At 43.2% G+C, this 19,030-nt stretch overlaps 1 protein-coding gene across 2 annotated transcripts in view; it reads right to left on the reverse strand.

Moving 5' to 3' along the window:
* Positions 1–579: 579 nt before the first annotated feature.
* The window catches only part of LOC119137596 (netrin-G1-like), a 29,587-nt gene continuing 11,136 nt past the window's right edge, over positions 580–19,030 (reverse strand). The window contains exons 2-6 of one of the 2 annotated variants that reach the window (XM_037277054.1): positions 18,018–18,661; positions 9,959–10,131; positions 8,234–8,260; positions 6,955–6,999; positions 580–3,089 (exon numbers count right to left, since the gene is read on the reverse strand). In XM_037277054.1, coding sequence (XP_037132949.1) covers positions 2,863–3,089; positions 6,955–6,999; positions 8,234–8,260; positions 9,959–10,131; positions 18,018–18,661 — 1,116 coding nt within the window. In that variant the 3' untranslated portion in view covers positions 580–2,862. The remainder of the gene's footprint in view (positions 3,090–6,954; positions 7,000–8,233; positions 8,261–9,958; positions 10,132–18,017; positions 18,662–19,030) is intronic. The other variant, XM_037277055.1, reaches the window with a different exon arrangement.

Raw genomic sequence — 19,030 nt, forward strand, 5'->3', positions numbered from 1 at the left:
TCTAAAATGGCTCCTCACAACTATTATTTTACAATTCCAAAAACAGCCGTTCTCTATTTTCTTCATCGACAGCGCAATTTAATGAAAGGCACTTACACTCGACTCAAACACAGTACGGTATTTCACGACAAGCCCTCCGGAAGGAAATTAATCTCTCAAATAAAATTGGTCTCAGCACTCAATATGCCACCCAGTGGGATGCGACTTCATTTTTATTCATTGACCCTCCTTGAATTAAAGCTAATTTTCCCTCAGCGCGTCGCTGTCACAAAGGCTCCCGCGCAGCAGGATGCCAACTTTCCAGAAAATTCCCTCCCCATCTTCCATTTTGATTCAAGGATTATTCGGGATCCCAGGTGGAAGCTCACCACTGGTGGTTTTTCTTGGGTCACATTTATAAACGGAAAGGATTGTTTTGTTTTTTTAGGCCTGATTATCAGTGTTACTAATCAGCTTTTTGTGAATAAATTACCTTATTTGGGCTATTTTGTTACAAATAGCTTGAGTCCAACTTTATTTTTACAGGTTTTATTTTTGGAGTTTTTTTTTTGGACTCTCTTTTACTGTATTGACCATTCATTGTGTACAGAGGACTTTATTTTGGCTCTTGGGCCACCGTTTTTGTGGATTTAATTCCATCTGTTTGTGCTGTTTTGGTAGGTTTCCATTTTCCCATCTTTGTTGTGATTCCCTTGGCTTGATAGGACTCTCAATCAGAGCTGGTTTTGAACAGCTTTTTGTAAACAGATAGAGGACTTTATTTGTCTCTTCTGTGACTGGTGTCGGCATGTGAGTCCATCTGTTTGTGCTGTTTGGCAAAAAGGGAGCACTGATTAAACCGCTACGTTAGCTTTGGCAGCTAGCTACCAACAAAGTGCTGCATTGCGTGTGTTGTTTGATGTCAAATTGGGATGGGTCACAAAAATTAGTGTGGTTGACATAAATGTGAAAATAAAGCACACATGACTACACGCTCTCAATGTTCAACAACAAGACAAGACAGATTTTCCTTTTCCCCTTTGGTGAAAGTGTATTCTGTGAGAGTGTAAACAGTTTTTTTTGAAAGAGAACTGTTGTGTGCGCACATAAGCAAACAAACGATACAAGCAAACTCGTTACGCAGTCCACGTCTGCCTGCCGCAATAGAAAACAAGCAACACATCTTGGCAAATTCATGAAAATATCTGTTTTTGTACAAAAATTAAATACACTTATTTTATGATACAATTTCTTTACCCAGCCCCGACACAAATACGAAGCAAAATTGAACACATTATAGATTTTGTCGATGGCCTCCATAGTAGTACGTGTGCAGTGTTTGGCAAAACAAGTCAGGGGCGGGGAAATAAATCACCAGTCACCAGAAGCACAGGAAGTAAAGGAGGAAAGGCAAAGGAGTGAGGAGACAAGAAAGGTACGGAAGCAAGTGAGGCAATATGTTTGAAGATGTCCCATCCACATATTCAGTTTCCATATATTACGCTCAACCCTCAGGATTTTCCCGTAAAGTGTAAATCACAACTCTTGACATTACAGACGTCTAATAGCTTCTTCTAATTTACACCCGTCGTATAAATAATGCCGTGTGTGTAGCGGTGCCATTAATCGAAAACATACGCGAGCGTGATGTTGTTTTGCGATGGAATACATGGAAATGCGAGTAGATGATGCAAGATGGATTTTGGAATCAGAAAGATCGATTGTAGACTTTTTGAGCCAAGATGGTTGGGTGCAAGTTTCCGTATCAGTGCTTAGTTTAGTTTTGCGTTTTGCTTTACACTGGTTGAAAACCAATATCATTCGTCACCAATATGACATCCATACATCTGTAAGATGTTTTTCAGAGACCATCTATCAATCCATAACCAGTGTGAAGTTTAAGATTCGCTGCCTTCAGCACTTTGTGCGAACTGCAAGCGTCACCGTCGTACTGACGTCACCACAAATGTAATTATGTAAATGCCAAGTTCTATTTGAAAGGCACAGGCGATTAAATGTTTGCTCTACTCGTACGCCTGTGATGTGAATGTGGCAAGAAGCAGAAAGCAAAACCAGAGTGACATCATTGCATCATCAACGTGGAGCCCATATGTCACCCGTCCGGCCTGTGTGTGTGTAAAGGCCCGGTTGAGCTGCAAACTTGCCGGCGTCTGACGTAATATCTAAGGCGGAATGACGCCAGTGTGTAAAACCATTGCAGGAAGCCACGGCCAAAGTGTTAAGTTTAACACATGACTGCCCACGGCCCCTTTAAGTCGAAAGCAATTATGGCCGTCCCGGACACCGGCGCCGACATTGAATTACCGTATCTGAATGCAAAGAGCATCAATGTCGACATGAACGCTCCCTTCCGGACACAGCAATGTCTCGCTTGGCTCAGCTCTGTCTGGCTCTACTTTTCTGCCAATTTGCTGGGAATACAGTACGACAGGGCCTTCCTTCTATTTACAAAACGACTAGAGTTGGCTGGCGGTTTGATAATCTTTGGAAATTGATATTTTGGCTGTGAAAAGGATATTAAACCTCTGTAACATCAAGATTTGCAGCTAACTGTGCGCTCAGGGAAAAAAATGAGGGTTGGCACTTTTTTATTCTTTATGATAATTCTAAGAAAATGTGTAGCTTTATACAGTTTGCAGGTAGTACTGACTTCTCTCTTTAAAAGAATCCACCAATCACGTCATTTTATAGTTGTTTCCTGTGTGAGATTACAAGACAGCAGTGATGTTTCATCAGTCCATCTAGCGTACTATTCCACGACGGCGTCCCGAGACGTACCGAAAAGTCACTAGGTTGCTGAGGTCCATACTGTCCAGAGGTCCGCTTGATTGCGTGCATGTCCTTTTTAGGGCTTTTGGTTGCTCAGCAAAGAGAAACAATCAGTAAGAGCGAGGCGACAACAAGACGGCGAGCGGCGAGATGGCGGCGGGTGGCCCGTCCTGACAGTTGGCCGTCGCACTCGCCGGGGCCTTGGCAGCGGGCCCTCTCGCACAGGACACCGGTGAAGCCCGGGGAGCAGTGGCAGCGCTGGTGGTGGTGGCACGTGCCACCGTTCTGGCAACGTAGCATAGCGTTGTCACACACGCGGGCTGAGGACACACACAAAAAAAATAGGGCGCGTCACTCGAGAATGTGTCGACAGGAGCATCCACGGGGGCATGAGCTGCCTCTTCTCGTCTTGTCCTGCGTCACCCGTACTCTTGAGGGAGGTCGGGACAAGGACTTTCACGAGACATTTTTAGAGTGGCAACACAAAAGAGCAGCAAAGCACGGCAGCCATGAGGTGAAATTAATGAATCAAACAGCGTGTGTATTGTAAGTCAACCCGCTGTGTTCATATTTAGCGCCGGGAGGTGAAGAAGACACTCAACAAGCTCCCAAAACTGCCTTTTAATCAGAGGTAGGAAAAATACTCACACTGAGCTTATGTAAAAAAAAAAAAAAAGGTAAAATTCCGTCACTTGTATACAGTCGCTATAATACCTTTTTAAAAATGTGAGAGTTTAACAAGTTGACATACCTGCTCATACTGATAATGAAAAAAATAATTCTTTAAGTGCTATTTCATTAGCTTTAGCTGGATTTTTATGCTATCAAACAACTTGTTTGCCAATGTTGTTTGACGTACTTGAAAGAAGTTGGATTTGTGCATCACTTATTTAATCGGTATGTGGAGCCCATGGTGGTTTTTGGGACATTTGAATGGACATTCATACTCACCCGCCTTGTTATTTTTTCAATTACTTTGTGATGTTTCTGAACACGTTATATGCCGTTATATGCAAATAGTACTGTATGGTATCAGTGGCGAATATTTGGGGATTTCAATAAGGCACCTGGGACAACTACGGGGGTCCTCAGTACCCGGAAGTAGTTGACGGTGAGCGGGAATTTCGCCGGGTCGTAACTATAACTGCCGCTGTTGTGTGTTTCAGGTGAGTAAATCTGTTGAAATGTCAGAACTTGTAATACTGCTGGTAGTCTGAGCTAATTATTGATTGAGAATATGATACATACGGTTACGGTTGTACAATGTATAATTTTGCGTATAACATGGACAGTGTGATGTTTATAACGTATTCTCAGTACCCGGAAGTAGTTGACAGTGAGCGGGAGTTTCGCCGGGTCGTGACTGTAACTGCCGCTGTTGTGTGTGTTTCAGTAAATTTATTATTTTAACAACGAACCCCGCATGCGTGGAGTGATTCGCGTCCATGCGTGCGACAAGTAGAGGTAATACTTTTTTGTATTAACTACTGTTGTTGAAGTTTTGACTTTAATATGTTCTTTTTTGTTTCATATGCCCCTCACTGGCCAGGTATGGCTACTGCATTTAGGGGCGTGCTCTCATTGATTGGGTCAAGGGTCAAAGCAAGATGGCCGCCCTAATACAGATGTGTGGACATTGATCTAGCCATATCTAGCAGGCTGCAAATGCATTAAATGACAGTCGACATGACTTCAAGCTTGATAGATCGGAATGCAATCTATCCAGCATCCACAACTTGATTCTGGAACTCCTCGCTTAAGCAAACAAATGGTGAGTGAATGCATTGAAGCCCTGCTGAAACCTATGCATGCCTTGTGATTTATGAACATTTAAATTTGGGGGAATGGTACAAATATTGTATGCTCAGAAACCAACAAAAAATGAATTGAGTGTTTTCTCACTGACTGATGAGGTGTACATAAGCTACGATTCACTATTCTGCACAAAAACAACTCTCAAGTCCATTATCCCTGAACAGCCTCGCTGTTGGCAGACGCACAAATCTTGTAATATTTACCCAGATATTTCCATGTAATTGGATTGCACCCACGGTATAATCATCTTTTTCTTATCTTTTTTTACGCTAAAGTGGCCCATTCCTCAGCTTTTTGTAAACTGAGCATATACGACGTCGCTCCTGACAAAAGTCATTTTAAAAGGTCATTAAGATAAGCATTTTTATCATATGTAATATTTTTTCAAGGAGGCAAACTGTTTTGGCAATAAATTGCGAAATAATCGGAACAGGGAAATGACTCAAAGCCAGGTTTTTGGTGGAAAGAAAATTTAAAGCGATTTTTGTTTTTTTCTCTCTTAACATCATCTTTGTTGACATTGGCATATTGCAATTCCAAAAGCGTGATTAAAGGTTTAGTTGTCCAAACTCTACCATGGCTAATTGAAGCTAACCAGATCTATTGATAGCTAAAGATTGAAGACAGACACTGAGTCTTGAAATCTATTTGTTTTGATTTCTTTAATGAAAGTCCGACAAGATCAAGCTTTGGGCATACTGTATTACCAGGCCCATCTTAAATGCACCGGTAATTCCTCTTAAAGGTATATCAATGCTAACATGATCATTTTCACTCTGATTCCCATCAGGGTGGCCTTGGAGAGAGTTTAGATCATGCTCAGACTATATATAAACCACTGAGTGTATTTGTAGAGTGGAGGCAGCATCCTCCCTACCAATTCTTTTCATGATGTCATGATTTGATGCTTGTGCCTCGGTAAAGATCTGATGTAAGAAGAGAAATTTTCTTAGTCATGAACTTGTAACTTGTCAAAGTCCTGTCAGAGGTTCCGTGGTTAAAACCCAAGAGGTAATCTTTCCTCTTACCATTTTGTCGTGCTCTGGCTTTGACAGCTATAACAGTCATGGTTTAGTTAATAAACACCTGTTCTTTATCCCGACATCCGCGGATAGTGGTTTTTTCTTTTTTTTTTTTGCAGCCAGAAATAACCACACATATTATTGCAATTGCTGTCGGCACACAAGATTACATCGTTAATGTGTTGCCGTGCATATGGTCCCATTGTTTGATGGGATCTGCTGCAAGAATCATTTGTCCTCTCTGGGCGACATACGTCCACCACATGCCGCGAGATGTGTGACAGTTCTAGCGGTAAAATTATTTAGACAGATCTGTCCTCCAGCTCAACGTGGCCACAGTAACACAACAATGGTAGAAAGGATAACAAGCAAATCGTGTTGTAGTCAAAGTGTTTCACTGTGCGGACAGCTTAAAAGGGACGTCAACACAAAAAAATGTCTTTGTTCTGTGCAGACCAACTAGTTGAAACGCCGTGTTCTGATTCATGCTTTTGTGGCTTTTGCGTTTGTGGAATATGAATAAAATTTCCAAATGTCCCCCGTCGGTACGCTGCAGATGCCCAAGTGCAAGTAAATAATGGGAGACAGTTTTCAGATACAGCATCTTCTAATTATATACCGTTTGCCTCTATTACGTCCGATCGATAACTTTCGCCATGATGTCAGGGTAAGCTGAAACGCCGCGCTGGGCCGCGCCTCTCCTGTTATCATATTAACATGAAAGCTCTGACATTAATCACGACTTCTAGGATCAACGTTGATTATTAATCGCACTCCTTGCAGTCCGACCCGACGGTTACCCTTCGACAAAGGCCAACGGTGTTACTTTGTTGGTTATACGGCGCTGTTATCTAGTATGAACCGCATATCTTCTTCCTAATCCACAAATCGGTGTGCCGGCCGAGGTTTGCTTTACATCGAGCTCATGTGGAGCAGGTATGACTCGGCACACAATGTACAGGATATGCGAACCCGAGGATTAAGGCTCGATCTATCCAGACCCGTCTACATAATAAACTCACGCCCAGGGGGTCTCGGGATCTCTTGCTTGCGTGATGAAAGCAGACCCACGCCAAAAGCTTCTTTCACTTGGGGATCTTGCGCAGTTGCCACAATGTCAGTCTTAACGCAGTCTTGAAAACCTACTTTAACACCCTCACAAATAATTGAAGCCTTAAAAAGATGTTTGTAACCCAATTTTGAAATACAGAAGGAAGTCCTGGTCGGACATTTCAACTAGTAATTTTCCAGCCCTGAGACCAAGCGGGGGGGGCGCGGGGGTTTTTGTTTGTTTAATTTTATTTCTCTTGACATCAGCATGCCGAAGTCACAAAGCCTCTAAGCCTACCTTGGTTACGATTTGCGACGCCGAGAGATGACGCGTTTGCTCGATCTGCGTAAAGACGAGGAAATGTTACACATCGCTCTGGGTTGTCACAAGAGTCATGCCGGTTGAAGCACAGGGATAGCATGCACGTTCCCAAGAACATTTGCATAGCGCTTTCGGACTCCAAGGATGTGATTTAGTGACGTCCGCATGCAGTGTAGATGGATGACAAAGTTGGAGACATTTACATGTGGCGGCTGCTCTGTCACCTGCTACTAAAGAGTCACCTTCAGGCATCAGCATGCAGGGTGAGGAAGACATGGTAGGAGCCACAGCCTTTAAAAAAAATTGACTTTTCTTCTCTGGCTGCGGGCAAATATTAGTCTCTGCTCCTGAGTGGGAGGTGGAAATGACTCTTTGCACTCCCTGCTGATAGACCAAGCCAAACATGCGGGATGCTAGTATTGTATTTTTTTACTCCTTTTAAACTAACCCTGTAGACCTGCCTACCTTACTAAAGCCTGACATGATTTGCTGTTTTTGTTGTGTTTTGAAGTCCGACCAGGACTTCCTTCTGTATTTAATCTATACACAGGTGGTTCCTAAAATGGCAATATAAAACTACTCAAATATAAATGCTTAAGTAAGGCAAGTAACTGGGTATGTCATTTTTTACAAAGTGAAGTCGTATAATCTATCTGTAATCTGTAAACCATGACGCAGTGGAACCTTAAAATTCAAACACTATTGATATCATTGTATTTTTTTGCTTTGAGTTGAGAGCAAATATTTGAGATATGAGCCTTGTGGCACTTGACTCGAGCAGCAGAGAACAATTCCACAAAAATTGGCTTCAACTGTTGAAATCAAATCTACTGTCTCAGATTTGGTCTTTGAGTTTTGCTAGTTGCGGGCAGGACATCGTCCCTTCACTACAAAGTTACTTTTTTATGACTACGGAAAAGCAGATTCATTCCATTTCTATTATTTTATATGGAAAGAATAATAGTTCGACCAGCATCCAGGAATGGTCGACTGTATTCCCAAATGCTAATCAAGAAATGACCACGTCAATTTGATGCTAAAATCGCCAACTGTCCTCTTGTAATCGTCTCATCAAGCAGAGAATTAAAATGTCATTCCGGCTAAGTGGCATGACTGGATGAACTTTTCGCACCATGGCAAAAAATAACAAGCAGACGACAGGAAGGAAGCGCATCTAGCATGCCGACGTTACCGACATCACAAATATGGAGGACAGTCCCAATCATGCGTATTGATAAAGAAATGGTCTACTCACGAGCTGGTCCATGACTGCTTGGAATACCTGAGGAGAGATTGCAAGAGCAGCGTTTCAGTATAAAACACACACAATCAATTTAGTGAAAAGTCGTTCCAGTGAGTTCTTTAAAGAGGCGGCAAAGTCATGGAAAGGAAATACAAGCCTCAATTTCACCAAGCAGGCGATATTTTGAAAAGTGTTTTGACCTGTTCCCACCCAAGCAGCAAGCAGTTAAACAGCCACTTTTCCATAAAATGTCCCCCTTTGAAGCCAAAGTGGTCACGCATGTTCCAAAAGCCCAATCGCATAACCCGCATGGCGTTCCCACGTACAAAACGAACGACCGCCGTGATTAAAGAGGAAGACCCTAATGACAGATGAGAGCTATTAAAGCCTAATTACATTCTGCACGCTCAGCGTATTTGTCTTCATACCAGGCCCACTATATGTTTAATATTCCTGTCAGAAACACTAATAGATGAAGGCACGGGGAATAAAAATAATCCAAGATAAAAATAAGTTCATTTGGCACCTCAGGGGGAGCAATATTGTTTCGTCACTTCCATGTGCGACATTATTGCATTTTATGCGGCTGCCAAATAAGCGCTAATATTGCTTTTGAAGCGGCTAGACCCGAGTTTCATCAGTTCACTGCAGATGCGGCCATGCATTGGGATTTTTTTCTTTTCTTTTTAATAACAGCCTGTCAATCCACTGCTCTGCGGGTGCAAGGTGAAACCGGCAATATCTTCTCGGATTCACGGTGCGTCGTCGCATGTACGACAACAAAGAGACGCGATATTATCGAGAGCAAACCGTTTCCTGACACCAAATCGCAGATCGATTGGAAATGCTATCTGCCCAAGCGAGGGTGATCAAACAGTGTCTGGCGTCGCAACGTGTGTCATGATGGCGAGGCTGAGTCAGTGTGAACACATGAGCAGAGGCTCGGATCCGTCCGCCATCTGGCTTCGCCTGCCCGTCCACATCCCCGAGTGACTGTATTAGATTTATAGAGGCCCACCCCCCCCTGCCGAAGGCATGGGATTTGATGAATGTGACTCAACGCCCATCCAAGATCCTAATGTGGATCATACAAAAGAGCACCTTCTGCCTGCGAACGGGCAGAAAAATAGGCAGCATTTCAAATGGACTCTTGACAGTGAAATCGGCGCTCAATTGCTCGTGAGCGAATGAAAGGATGACTATTAATTAATTCAACAGGCAGAAGAATGGCAGGTATGGGAATTATGTTGCAGCAAAACCAAAATGCCTGAAGCGGAGTTTTGAGAGGAGGAACTCAACAAATGAATCGGTCTATCTCAATGGTAGCTGCCTCAGTTCTGAGAGTGTGGACTTTCTGATACATTTCCTTGTATCAAAAACAAGCAGTTCATATTTAGTTCTGTGCCACAAACAATCCAAGATCCATCAGAAATGTTCTGAGCAACTTTTGTTCTTTCCTTTGGTCTTGCGCCCAGCCATGAGTTGATTCCTGCAGTACATGCTGATTGGCGTCATAACGACCCACTAGGGGGTAAGTCAGGGGGGGGGTTACTTGGAAATGACTAGATGGCCCACGTTGGTTGTGACTCAGCACAACAACAACAAGAATGACTAAACCAGAATTTGAAAGCCTGATCAGATGGTTCCGCTTTCCACAAGGATCGCCATGGTGACGCCAGGAACAGCTGCTAGCTGTAACCAGATGGTCTCCATGGTAAACGACAGCGATGCACTCACATATATTTGCCGTTCCTTTGGGTATGGGAAGGTAGGAACCCACGCTCCAGGCTCGGCCGTGGTAGTGCCTCTTGCAGCGGCTGCAGTCGGGCCCCGTGGTGTTGTGTTCACACTCGCAGCCCAGCTTCCCCTTGTCAAACACGCAGCTGTTGGCGTGTAGGTTGCACTTGCACCTGAGAGAAAACACAGCACACAAGATGGTCGCCCGAGGAATCCATGGCAAAAAGTTGCTTTGTTTTGACATTGGTAAATTGAAATCCCGCTTGAGTTGTTTGACTCGTATCAAAGCTTGATTATTCTTCGCTTTGGAGAGAGAGAGAGAGAGAAGCGGAATAAAAAGACAAGGCCTCATTTGTCAGTGCCTCTGCGAAGGAAGAGAACAGGGACAGCTAAATGAAAGGCACTCGTTGCTAAGGGAGCATGAAACAGGGATCTGATTGAGCGGCGATAGCTTCAAGATAAGCTCGACTTACCCTATTTTGACAAAGACCTGAAGAGGTTACATCTGGCGTAAGAGGAAAATGGTCTAAGGGCGAGTGAGCGTCCAGTCGATTTGACACCCTACCCTTCCCCAGAGCATCGAGCGGCTGTTTTGTTTTTTTTACACCAAACACTTCCATCATCGGAGAGACGAGCTGATCCGCGCAATGCGAAGCCGGCGAACACGAGACGGAAAAATGACAGCGGCAGTCTAAAATACATCCATTCTAATTGACTTCCTGGCCTTGCGGTGACATCTCACGTTAATGATAGATCACTGAAGGGAGAAGGGGAAAGTATAGCCTGCAGCTTGGGAAGGAGATTGCCGGTAAATGACCGTCAACAAGAAACGGCACACTACAGCCACTGATAGGTTGATAACACACCAAACTTGGTCGCCAATCTAATCTGTCTAAATGAAATACTGAATAGCTTCCATGTATTGATGGATTGTCAATATCTGTGTATTATGCAAGAATAGCATCATTAAACCCAGATTATTATGAATTAATTCACTGCCAGCCCAATACAAAGTGATGTTTGACATCTATTCTCGTCCATGGCAGTGATTGAGTTAATACAGTACTAAATCATTTCATTTCATGCCATAGAACACTGCTTTTTGATATCAGATTGTGTATTGACGACCAGAAGACATTTGCAGTCACTATCATAACCCTTCTCCTACCACATATTTCCCCAAAGTCCAGAACTTTTTAATCAATGAAATCCCCCACAAACCCACCACTACTACCTTGCTTTATGAAATTAATGACGGGGTGTCGCCCTTCTGCCACGCAGACAGCAGTTGCTCCCTAAAGTCAAGAGCGATTAGATTTGACCTTCCATTTAATTAAAAACCAGCAAATTCTGGATCATCTGGCCCCAACTGGCTCGTGAGAGAATGTGGAGTCCAGTGGGTGGGGATTGCAGTGCATGCTTTTGCCGCTGGCACTGTCATTAAAAAAAATAAAAAAATAAAAATAACATTACACAGGGGAAAGTGCAGCCTTTTGATTATGACATTTATATAATTAATTTAACCCCCAATGCCAACACAACACACAATTAAAAATGTGCATGTGGTTGGGGGGTATAATTTTGTCGATTTGGGTTCACATCCTCATATATATATATATATATATATATATATATATATATATATATATATATATATATATTTTTTTTTTATAACTTGTGTATACCTCAGAGGGGAAATAATATATATTTCTAAACATTTATTTATATATATATATATATATATATACATATACATACACACACACACCTCTGAGGGGAAATATATGTGTATATATATCTTTTTCTCTCCGAGGTATACACGAGTTATTCAAATTCAATTTAGACAAATATGAATGGTTTTAGATGATTGATGTACAAAGCATTTGCTTGCTATTTTATGCTCCCCAATGTTCCCCCGAAGCCATCGACTAACTCTGCGTACCCCTGCGCCACCTCCTCCGGTGGGAAGCGCGAGCTCATTAAAGTGCCGCTTTGCACACACTTCAGCTACAACGAGACACTTAAAAGAAATCTAAATTTGTAAGCTCCGCCGCAACCGCCTTCGCGACAAGCATGGCGCCTCGCTGCAAAAACACACACGGGGAGGATCTAAACCCTCTGGATGGCGGAGACGCAGCTTCAGTGGCTGTGGTGAGATTTGCTGGCAAAACAGCATCATGATCATCTTGTGTTTCATCTCCTGATGTGCGAATATCCTTTGAAACCTCTCCGTGTCTTTCTCCAGTTGCAAGCTTGGAAACAATATTATTATACAATGTTGGGAGGGTCAACCACTGATGACAAAGGATTTGGTCATGATGATCATGTAGGTTTACTGTCAACCTTCCACCATTTTGAAAAGAAATTCTTTGGAATTCTGTCTAACATGGAGATGCAACCTAAGAAAATAGCTGAATTGATCTAATTGCTCTAAACTCTTTTTCAGAAGTTCAAAAGATGTTTTTCTGTGATTTTAAAAGATCTAAACATTGTCCACTAAATGTCAAACCAGGACCAAACCAGGATGTCAAACCTTCACTGCTATTTTGGGTGTGGTACTTGGCTAGGATTACCTGCAAATCTAATTTAGCTAACTGATTGCCTCCATCCTATCAGGACCTGTACGTTCAATATTCAGATTGAAATTATTTTTACTGTTCCATGTAGAAAATGAATGAATAAAGAAATAAATTATTGTCCTTGGCAATGTTCGCACTCTTCTATTCACAGACCGTTCTCGAGTTACTTGCTCACAATTCAATCGCATTTGTGCCGAGCAACAGCTAACAAAGCAAAGCATTTATTTATCTTCCTCCTGCTCGCAATAAGCCAACAAGCTCATGACAGAAATGTTTGCTACTTGTTGAAATCGGCACACGCTAGCTTGCTAATCCCAAATGCTCACATGCGCGCGCACACACACACACACACACACACACACACACACACACACACACACACACACACACACACACACACACACACACACACACACAATCCTCTCAGTACGTGCCCAGTGAACCATGGCAGCTGCTGCCGGTGTGATTGACAGAATTCGCAAGTCAGGTTCAAGTGCGGGTCCGCACAACCAGGCAGCGTTACTTGGGTTGGGAGGTGGGAAGCCTCCCCTTCGTCCCCCCCCCCCCCTCTTCTCCTCCGACTACAGATGCCTGTCACATGCTGCCATGTTTACTGCCAGTCATTCGGCAGTCTCCAGCGTTTAATTAGCGCTCGTTAAAGCCGGGCTGCCTTTGTAAATCATAGACGTGGAAATTGTATATCACACAAACTGATCTCTGGAGGCCGCAGTCGAAATTTCAACACGAGGTGTACGATCACGTCGTACAAGTAGGGTGGCAAACAGGGCTTCTTGAATTCTCACGTCACGCTTTCCGCAAGTAATGGTGCCGCGAGGTGTTTGTTAATCTTGTTAAAAAGACGGGAGCACGGAACTGATATCCGAACGGTCGTCTCTCAATCTGTGCCAGGTGAGTGCACAAGCATGCATAGTAGATTTAATGTTCATTGGTTTTGCTGACTCATTTTCTTCTTTCACCTTATCAAAGTTTCTGATGCAGATTTTCTGAAGCGTGTTATTACTTGTCTTTGAAACAAATCACAACTTTGGAGCAGCACCGGGCAAAGAAATTCAAGCACCGGGCAAGGAAATTCAAATTTGTGCGCAACCTAAAATTGGGAGTGCGTCGAATTAACTTGCGATCCGTCTGGCACACACAATCATCTCGAGATATATTACATGGGACGTAGAAGAATGACAAAAATCGGGCACGGCGCGGCGCGACGGAAACAAGCCTAATCGGACGGCTCAATTTCACGGTGATGCATGGCGGCATAATGAGGTGACTTTGCCGTCCTTCCTTTTCCCTGACACAATCTCATCGCCGTTTGCAAATGTAGAACGTGAATTGAAATGAGCGACATTGTCAAAACCGTTAGTTTGGTTCCACTTTGTCGTGTTTATTTTGAGGCAGTTAAATTTGATATGATGGCAATTCAGTACACAATTCAACCAACTTAAGTTCGCTTGTTGAAGCGCGATCAGATCACAAACCTCTGCGGGCAGCGACTGACCTACCATGTCATGTTGCAGTGACCGGGTCAACTCTGAGCATGTTTGAGCTCATTAAAGTTAACGCCGTTGATATTCTAACTCTCCAAAACAGACACGTTTTTGTACGTTTGACCTCAGGCCCACCTCTACTTTTTCATTTTTTGTAAATGAAATCAGTGTATAAATTAAACACCTTTTGCATATTTATAATCGGGGAACCTTAGAGGTCGAAATCATTATATTCAAGTCGCCATTTTGTATGAGAAATAGGAATTCAAGCAAGCAGAAATGAATAGGCCCGAGACCCCAGTTTCGAATGGTGTGTGGATTTTCTGTAATTTTACGGAACCTCATGTTTACATATAGACATCCTTGGCCAAATCTGATGCAATTTTCCATTGTCTCTGTGTGAAAGAGGCTAAAAACACCCATAAGCCCCTCCGGATTTCACCATTTGAATGCGCTACATCTCCTCAAAAGATGTCAAAAAGTTGTCAGTTATTCCAGTGTGTCCCACTAACACACGGACATTTTTGGAAACTTTCAACAAGGCCAAAGTTTCTCCTTGATTCTTCTCCCCCACCTCTTTCCTGTATCTGTCAGATCTATCACTTCTCAGAACATGCGAGGCTTTCCGAGTGTCATGTCTGGGAATGTTTCTTCCAGAGGCTTTCACTATGCATTTATACAGCATGGAGACGCATTACGGCTTCTGACCATGGCCGGCTTGAGAGAGAATAGGTGAGGATGCGAGCCATGTGAGGCTGCTTTGCTCAGTAAGGGCGGCTGCTAGCCGTGCCTTACATACATCAATCACTCCGTAGAAGAAAGACAAGGGCTTTCCCTTCATATGAAATTTACTTTCTGACAGAAGTGCTAGCAAAGTAGTTTAAAGTGACTCAATAGTGCCTCTGCTGGTCACAGCTGAGTAGTGCACTTGCTTTTTAACTCCATTTCTTATTGATGTTGGCTAGAGATGAGGGAGATACTTAACTTTCTATCCAAGAGGCTTCTTGGCAGACTTTAATCATTTTACACTTAGAATGTAAAATGACAAAGCTCAGGAGAGCAAAGCTGGCAAATTTAAATATCCATTTGAGTTGAAATGACTCCTCTAATGTGACCGATCCTCAGAGAGACGTCGTCAGCAGAAACACGTAGATGTTGGAAATTTGCACGTTGGGGTCTTCTGATGTGGCCTTGTCCTGTTCAATAATGAGTGGCCTTATGGTTTAATGATTGAACACGTCAGAACTTCAACTCACTCTCACTTTCTTTTGCTTGCCATCCAAACGCAAGTGTGTCATCATTTGCTCGCCGTACGGGAGTAATTCAGTTTCACTTCAGCCTTTGGTGGAGCCACAGAGACCTGCACGCAGTCGTCATTTTCAATCACTGTCAAGTCACTGTTTTGATTAAGGAGCTCTCAGGCAACCATTTTAAGGTTTTTTTTCTTCTTTAACACATGTATGCTAACTTGGAATTGTCAGACCTCAAAAGCTGCTAAAAGGTTTGACAGGATGAACCAAGCCTAGCATAAAAATCTGAAAGTGCGCAGGTTAAAATATAACTACAGTAGAAAAATGTCGTTCTGAGTAGCCTTGTTTGTGAAAAATCGTAATCGGAGGTGTTAGTGAGTAGTCCTTGAAGGAGAAGTCAAACAACGAAGGCTTACATTGAACAGCTGTTGTTTTCTTTGGAACGTCACTCTAATAGGATGGGTCAGGGTTAAGGACGAACAAAAAAAAAAAATATTAAGGTCAAAAGAGACGGGGAATAAAACAAGACACAATGTTGGGAATGACATGGCAGGGGATGAGCGCAATTGCGCATTAACAGCTTATGGATTAGCTGCTTCTACAGTTCCCAGGCCCCCCGACCAGCCCCCTTTTGCACAGCTCTGACCGCGCAGCCAGCCGCTAGCGGTCAGGTCTTAATTAGCCGGCAGACATGATCAATAAATGAGAAAAGGTGGGACAAGACGGCGCAGTTCAAGGTTTTCTTGTATGCTATCAATAGCTGGCACTAACCTTGCTACAGAAGTTGCCGAAGGTGAAAGAAAACACTTGCTGCCTTTTCTATAAAGGTTAAAAGAAAATCAGAATGTCAGCGGCGTATGACTCAACTCGGGGATGAAAAAGAAGAAAATTGCTAAGGAACCAAAAATTGAACCAAATTAGTGGAATTTTGTATTTTTGGTGAGTCCTATATCTGGAGTCAGTCACCTGATTCGACTGAGTGTTTCTGTAGTCTGTTGACTCAAGTTAGTGAACCAAGTCATCTCCCAATGTTTCCATTGAGTCTGCTGACTCGACTCGGTGAGCCGATTTAACCGAATCATCTTGAGTCCGTGGTGTTTCTTTGAGTCCACCTATTTGAGTCAGCGAACCAAATAAGCCAAGTCTATCGTGTTGCTGACGATCCATCACGTCTTCTGTACTGAAACCAGTCAAAGGTCTCACATGATCCCTTACACTTGCTCATCCTGATTCAGTATGAACTGAATCATTCAATAAGATGGGTCTTTTGTATTTTGTATTCAGTGCCCAGAGTCTAATTAGAATGAAAGCATTCAGCGATAAGGCTGACAAAAAGTATTTATGCCGTATGCTGGTACTCATTCATGTCCATGTCTACAGGTTACCTGGTTCTGGGAAGCCTTCCATGCCTGATGGAGAGTTTATCAGCACATACAAGGATTTCTTGCAAGGCGCTGACACACTGTGATAAGGCTTTCACATCGGCTGCTAGCTGGAGGGCTGCCGACGTTGCTGGGAAGTCTAATCAGCCACTCTCTACACTTGCTGATCCACCGCTGGACACAAGCGGTTCGTACTTTTTATTTCAATTTACGCCGCCGAGCTTTTGCTGGGCAAATTGCATTTGATGCCCAGGAGCAGTCAAGTGGGTAGAATTGGATGAATCACTTGTTTGCCTGACCCATCTACAATTTTTTGTCCTAATGAAAGGCAAAATAAGATATTGGTGGGAGATGCTATTGCATACGTGCTAGTCATCCCTGCGTCATTTATTCGGGTTTGAGTGTGTCTTGCTCTATTGAAATGCCATTTTAACATCACATTTATTGAACGGGCTGAGCTGAAATTGAGCAAAACCTGGAAAACTCAGCCCCCCCCCCCCAATTTCCACCAACACGTCCCCGGTGATTACCATTTAATCATCCGCAAACTGTCTTAATTACGAGATTAGTCTCCTGCCAATTTGCCAATGCGCTAATGGTTCTCGTCTGCCAACGGAATCACAATTAGGGACTAACTGTTTCAATTCACCTCGGGGCCCCTCTGATGGGTCATTACTAGCCTAGTTATCCTCGCATAAACCAAACGCCAGGCTGGCAGAGCCGCTCCAGTTTGGAGAGCAGCTGCCAATGCTTTATGACCATCTTGAGGGCTCTTTTCCTCCGCCGTGAAGACAATGTTTCCATTCCCCTGAAAAGCAACCCGCAGCAGCAGAGGCGTTTTACCTTGTCCTAATTAAATGTCTCTAATGTTGTGTAAAAGTGCATTTTATTGCTCGAACTATAGCGTGGAGGGAGTCGTAGCTCTGTTGACAGAAGGTAAGTGAATCGTTTATATGGGCGTGTGAAGTGTTTGGTGTTATATCGAGGCAAATTAAAAAAAACAAAAAAACATTTACTGCCACGGTTGAGAACCAAGTCTATTGTGTGGAGTTGATTGGGGATTAATAGCGTCTTCAACCAATTCGCTGAGGCGCTGTTGATTCAATTTCAACAGGTTTGCTATCTAAAGTGTGTGACGTTGGCATGGATACATAAAAACATGAATTGATCTTTGATTTTCTCCGTGGAGAAGAATATTTACAAGATAACATTTAAATACAATGCACTCACATCACCTCGTTAGGAATTCAGATTTGTTCTAAACTGATAACCCACTGCACACTTAAAATGTGGCTAAATAGATTTAACAGGACGTAATCAAAGTAAAAGAAATAAACGTTTCTCACCTTCCTTGCACTTTGATGTCAGAGATGGCGTAGAAGTATCTGGACAGGTTGTTTTCGTCCACCATGGTGGCGCCAGTGGCCGGCTTCAGCAGCTTAATCCTCAGGTCGGTTATGGTGAAGAAGTCTCTCAGGTTCTTGGTGGTATCCAGCTGGCCGTACAAGGAGGCCATGTTGTGCAGGCGAGGCCCGGCGAATAGAGCAAAGCGGTCCTTGATCTCAAAGCGAACCGTCTTGTCGTTCTTCCATACGTAGCCCCGTGAGTAGTCCTCGGTGCAGATGATGTCCAGCAGGGTGCGCTGGGTGAGGTCACCGACCGTCTTTGGTTCCATCGTAAAACCGTCTAAACAGTCGGTGGCATAGAACTGGTAGGGCGTCCACGTCCGGCCGTAGTCCAGTGACTTCTCCAGGACCATCAGCTCCGGTCGGCCCGACTCGAACGTGAGAACGATGTCGTCTGTCAGCTCGATGGTCTTGTTCCAGGACAGCGTGATGTTGACCTGCAGCGGCTTGGGGTATTTCTTCCATGAGGTGGACTGCCAGAAAGTGGTGGGGTTGCGACCCTCAAAGTCAAACATTAGCTCGGGCGGATGAGCCAATTCCTCGGTGCTTGCGTCGCACTCGTTGTTGCACATGTAAGGGTTCTCCTGTCGAGACAAGAAAAAAGTGCGATCCTCTCAGTTACTGTGATTACTATATACCATGCTTTTGCTGTAAAGACAAAAAAATCTATATAAAATATATTTATAATAAATTCATCATCTATAATTAATAATATACAATTTATTTGTAATATATAATGAATAATATATATTCGACGCAGCCCTTACAAAATCACACATTCTTTTAATGAGATGCCATTTTAAAGCAAAAACTAAGAAATACAAGTGGGACGTGTTTATGTCAAGTGAAAATCCCAGTGCAGTACTTCAAAATGTAATTCTTTCTTCCCTACTTCTCGCCATTTAAAAAAACAAAAAAACCACATTATCTTCCTCCCGCCAGTATTGACTAAA

Source organism: Syngnathus acus, chromosome 17, assembly GCF_901709675.1.
Source record: "Syngnathus acus chromosome 17, fSynAcu1.2, whole genome shotgun sequence".
NCBI lineage: Eukaryota > Metazoa > Chordata > Actinopteri > Syngnathiformes > Syngnathidae > Syngnathus > Syngnathus acus.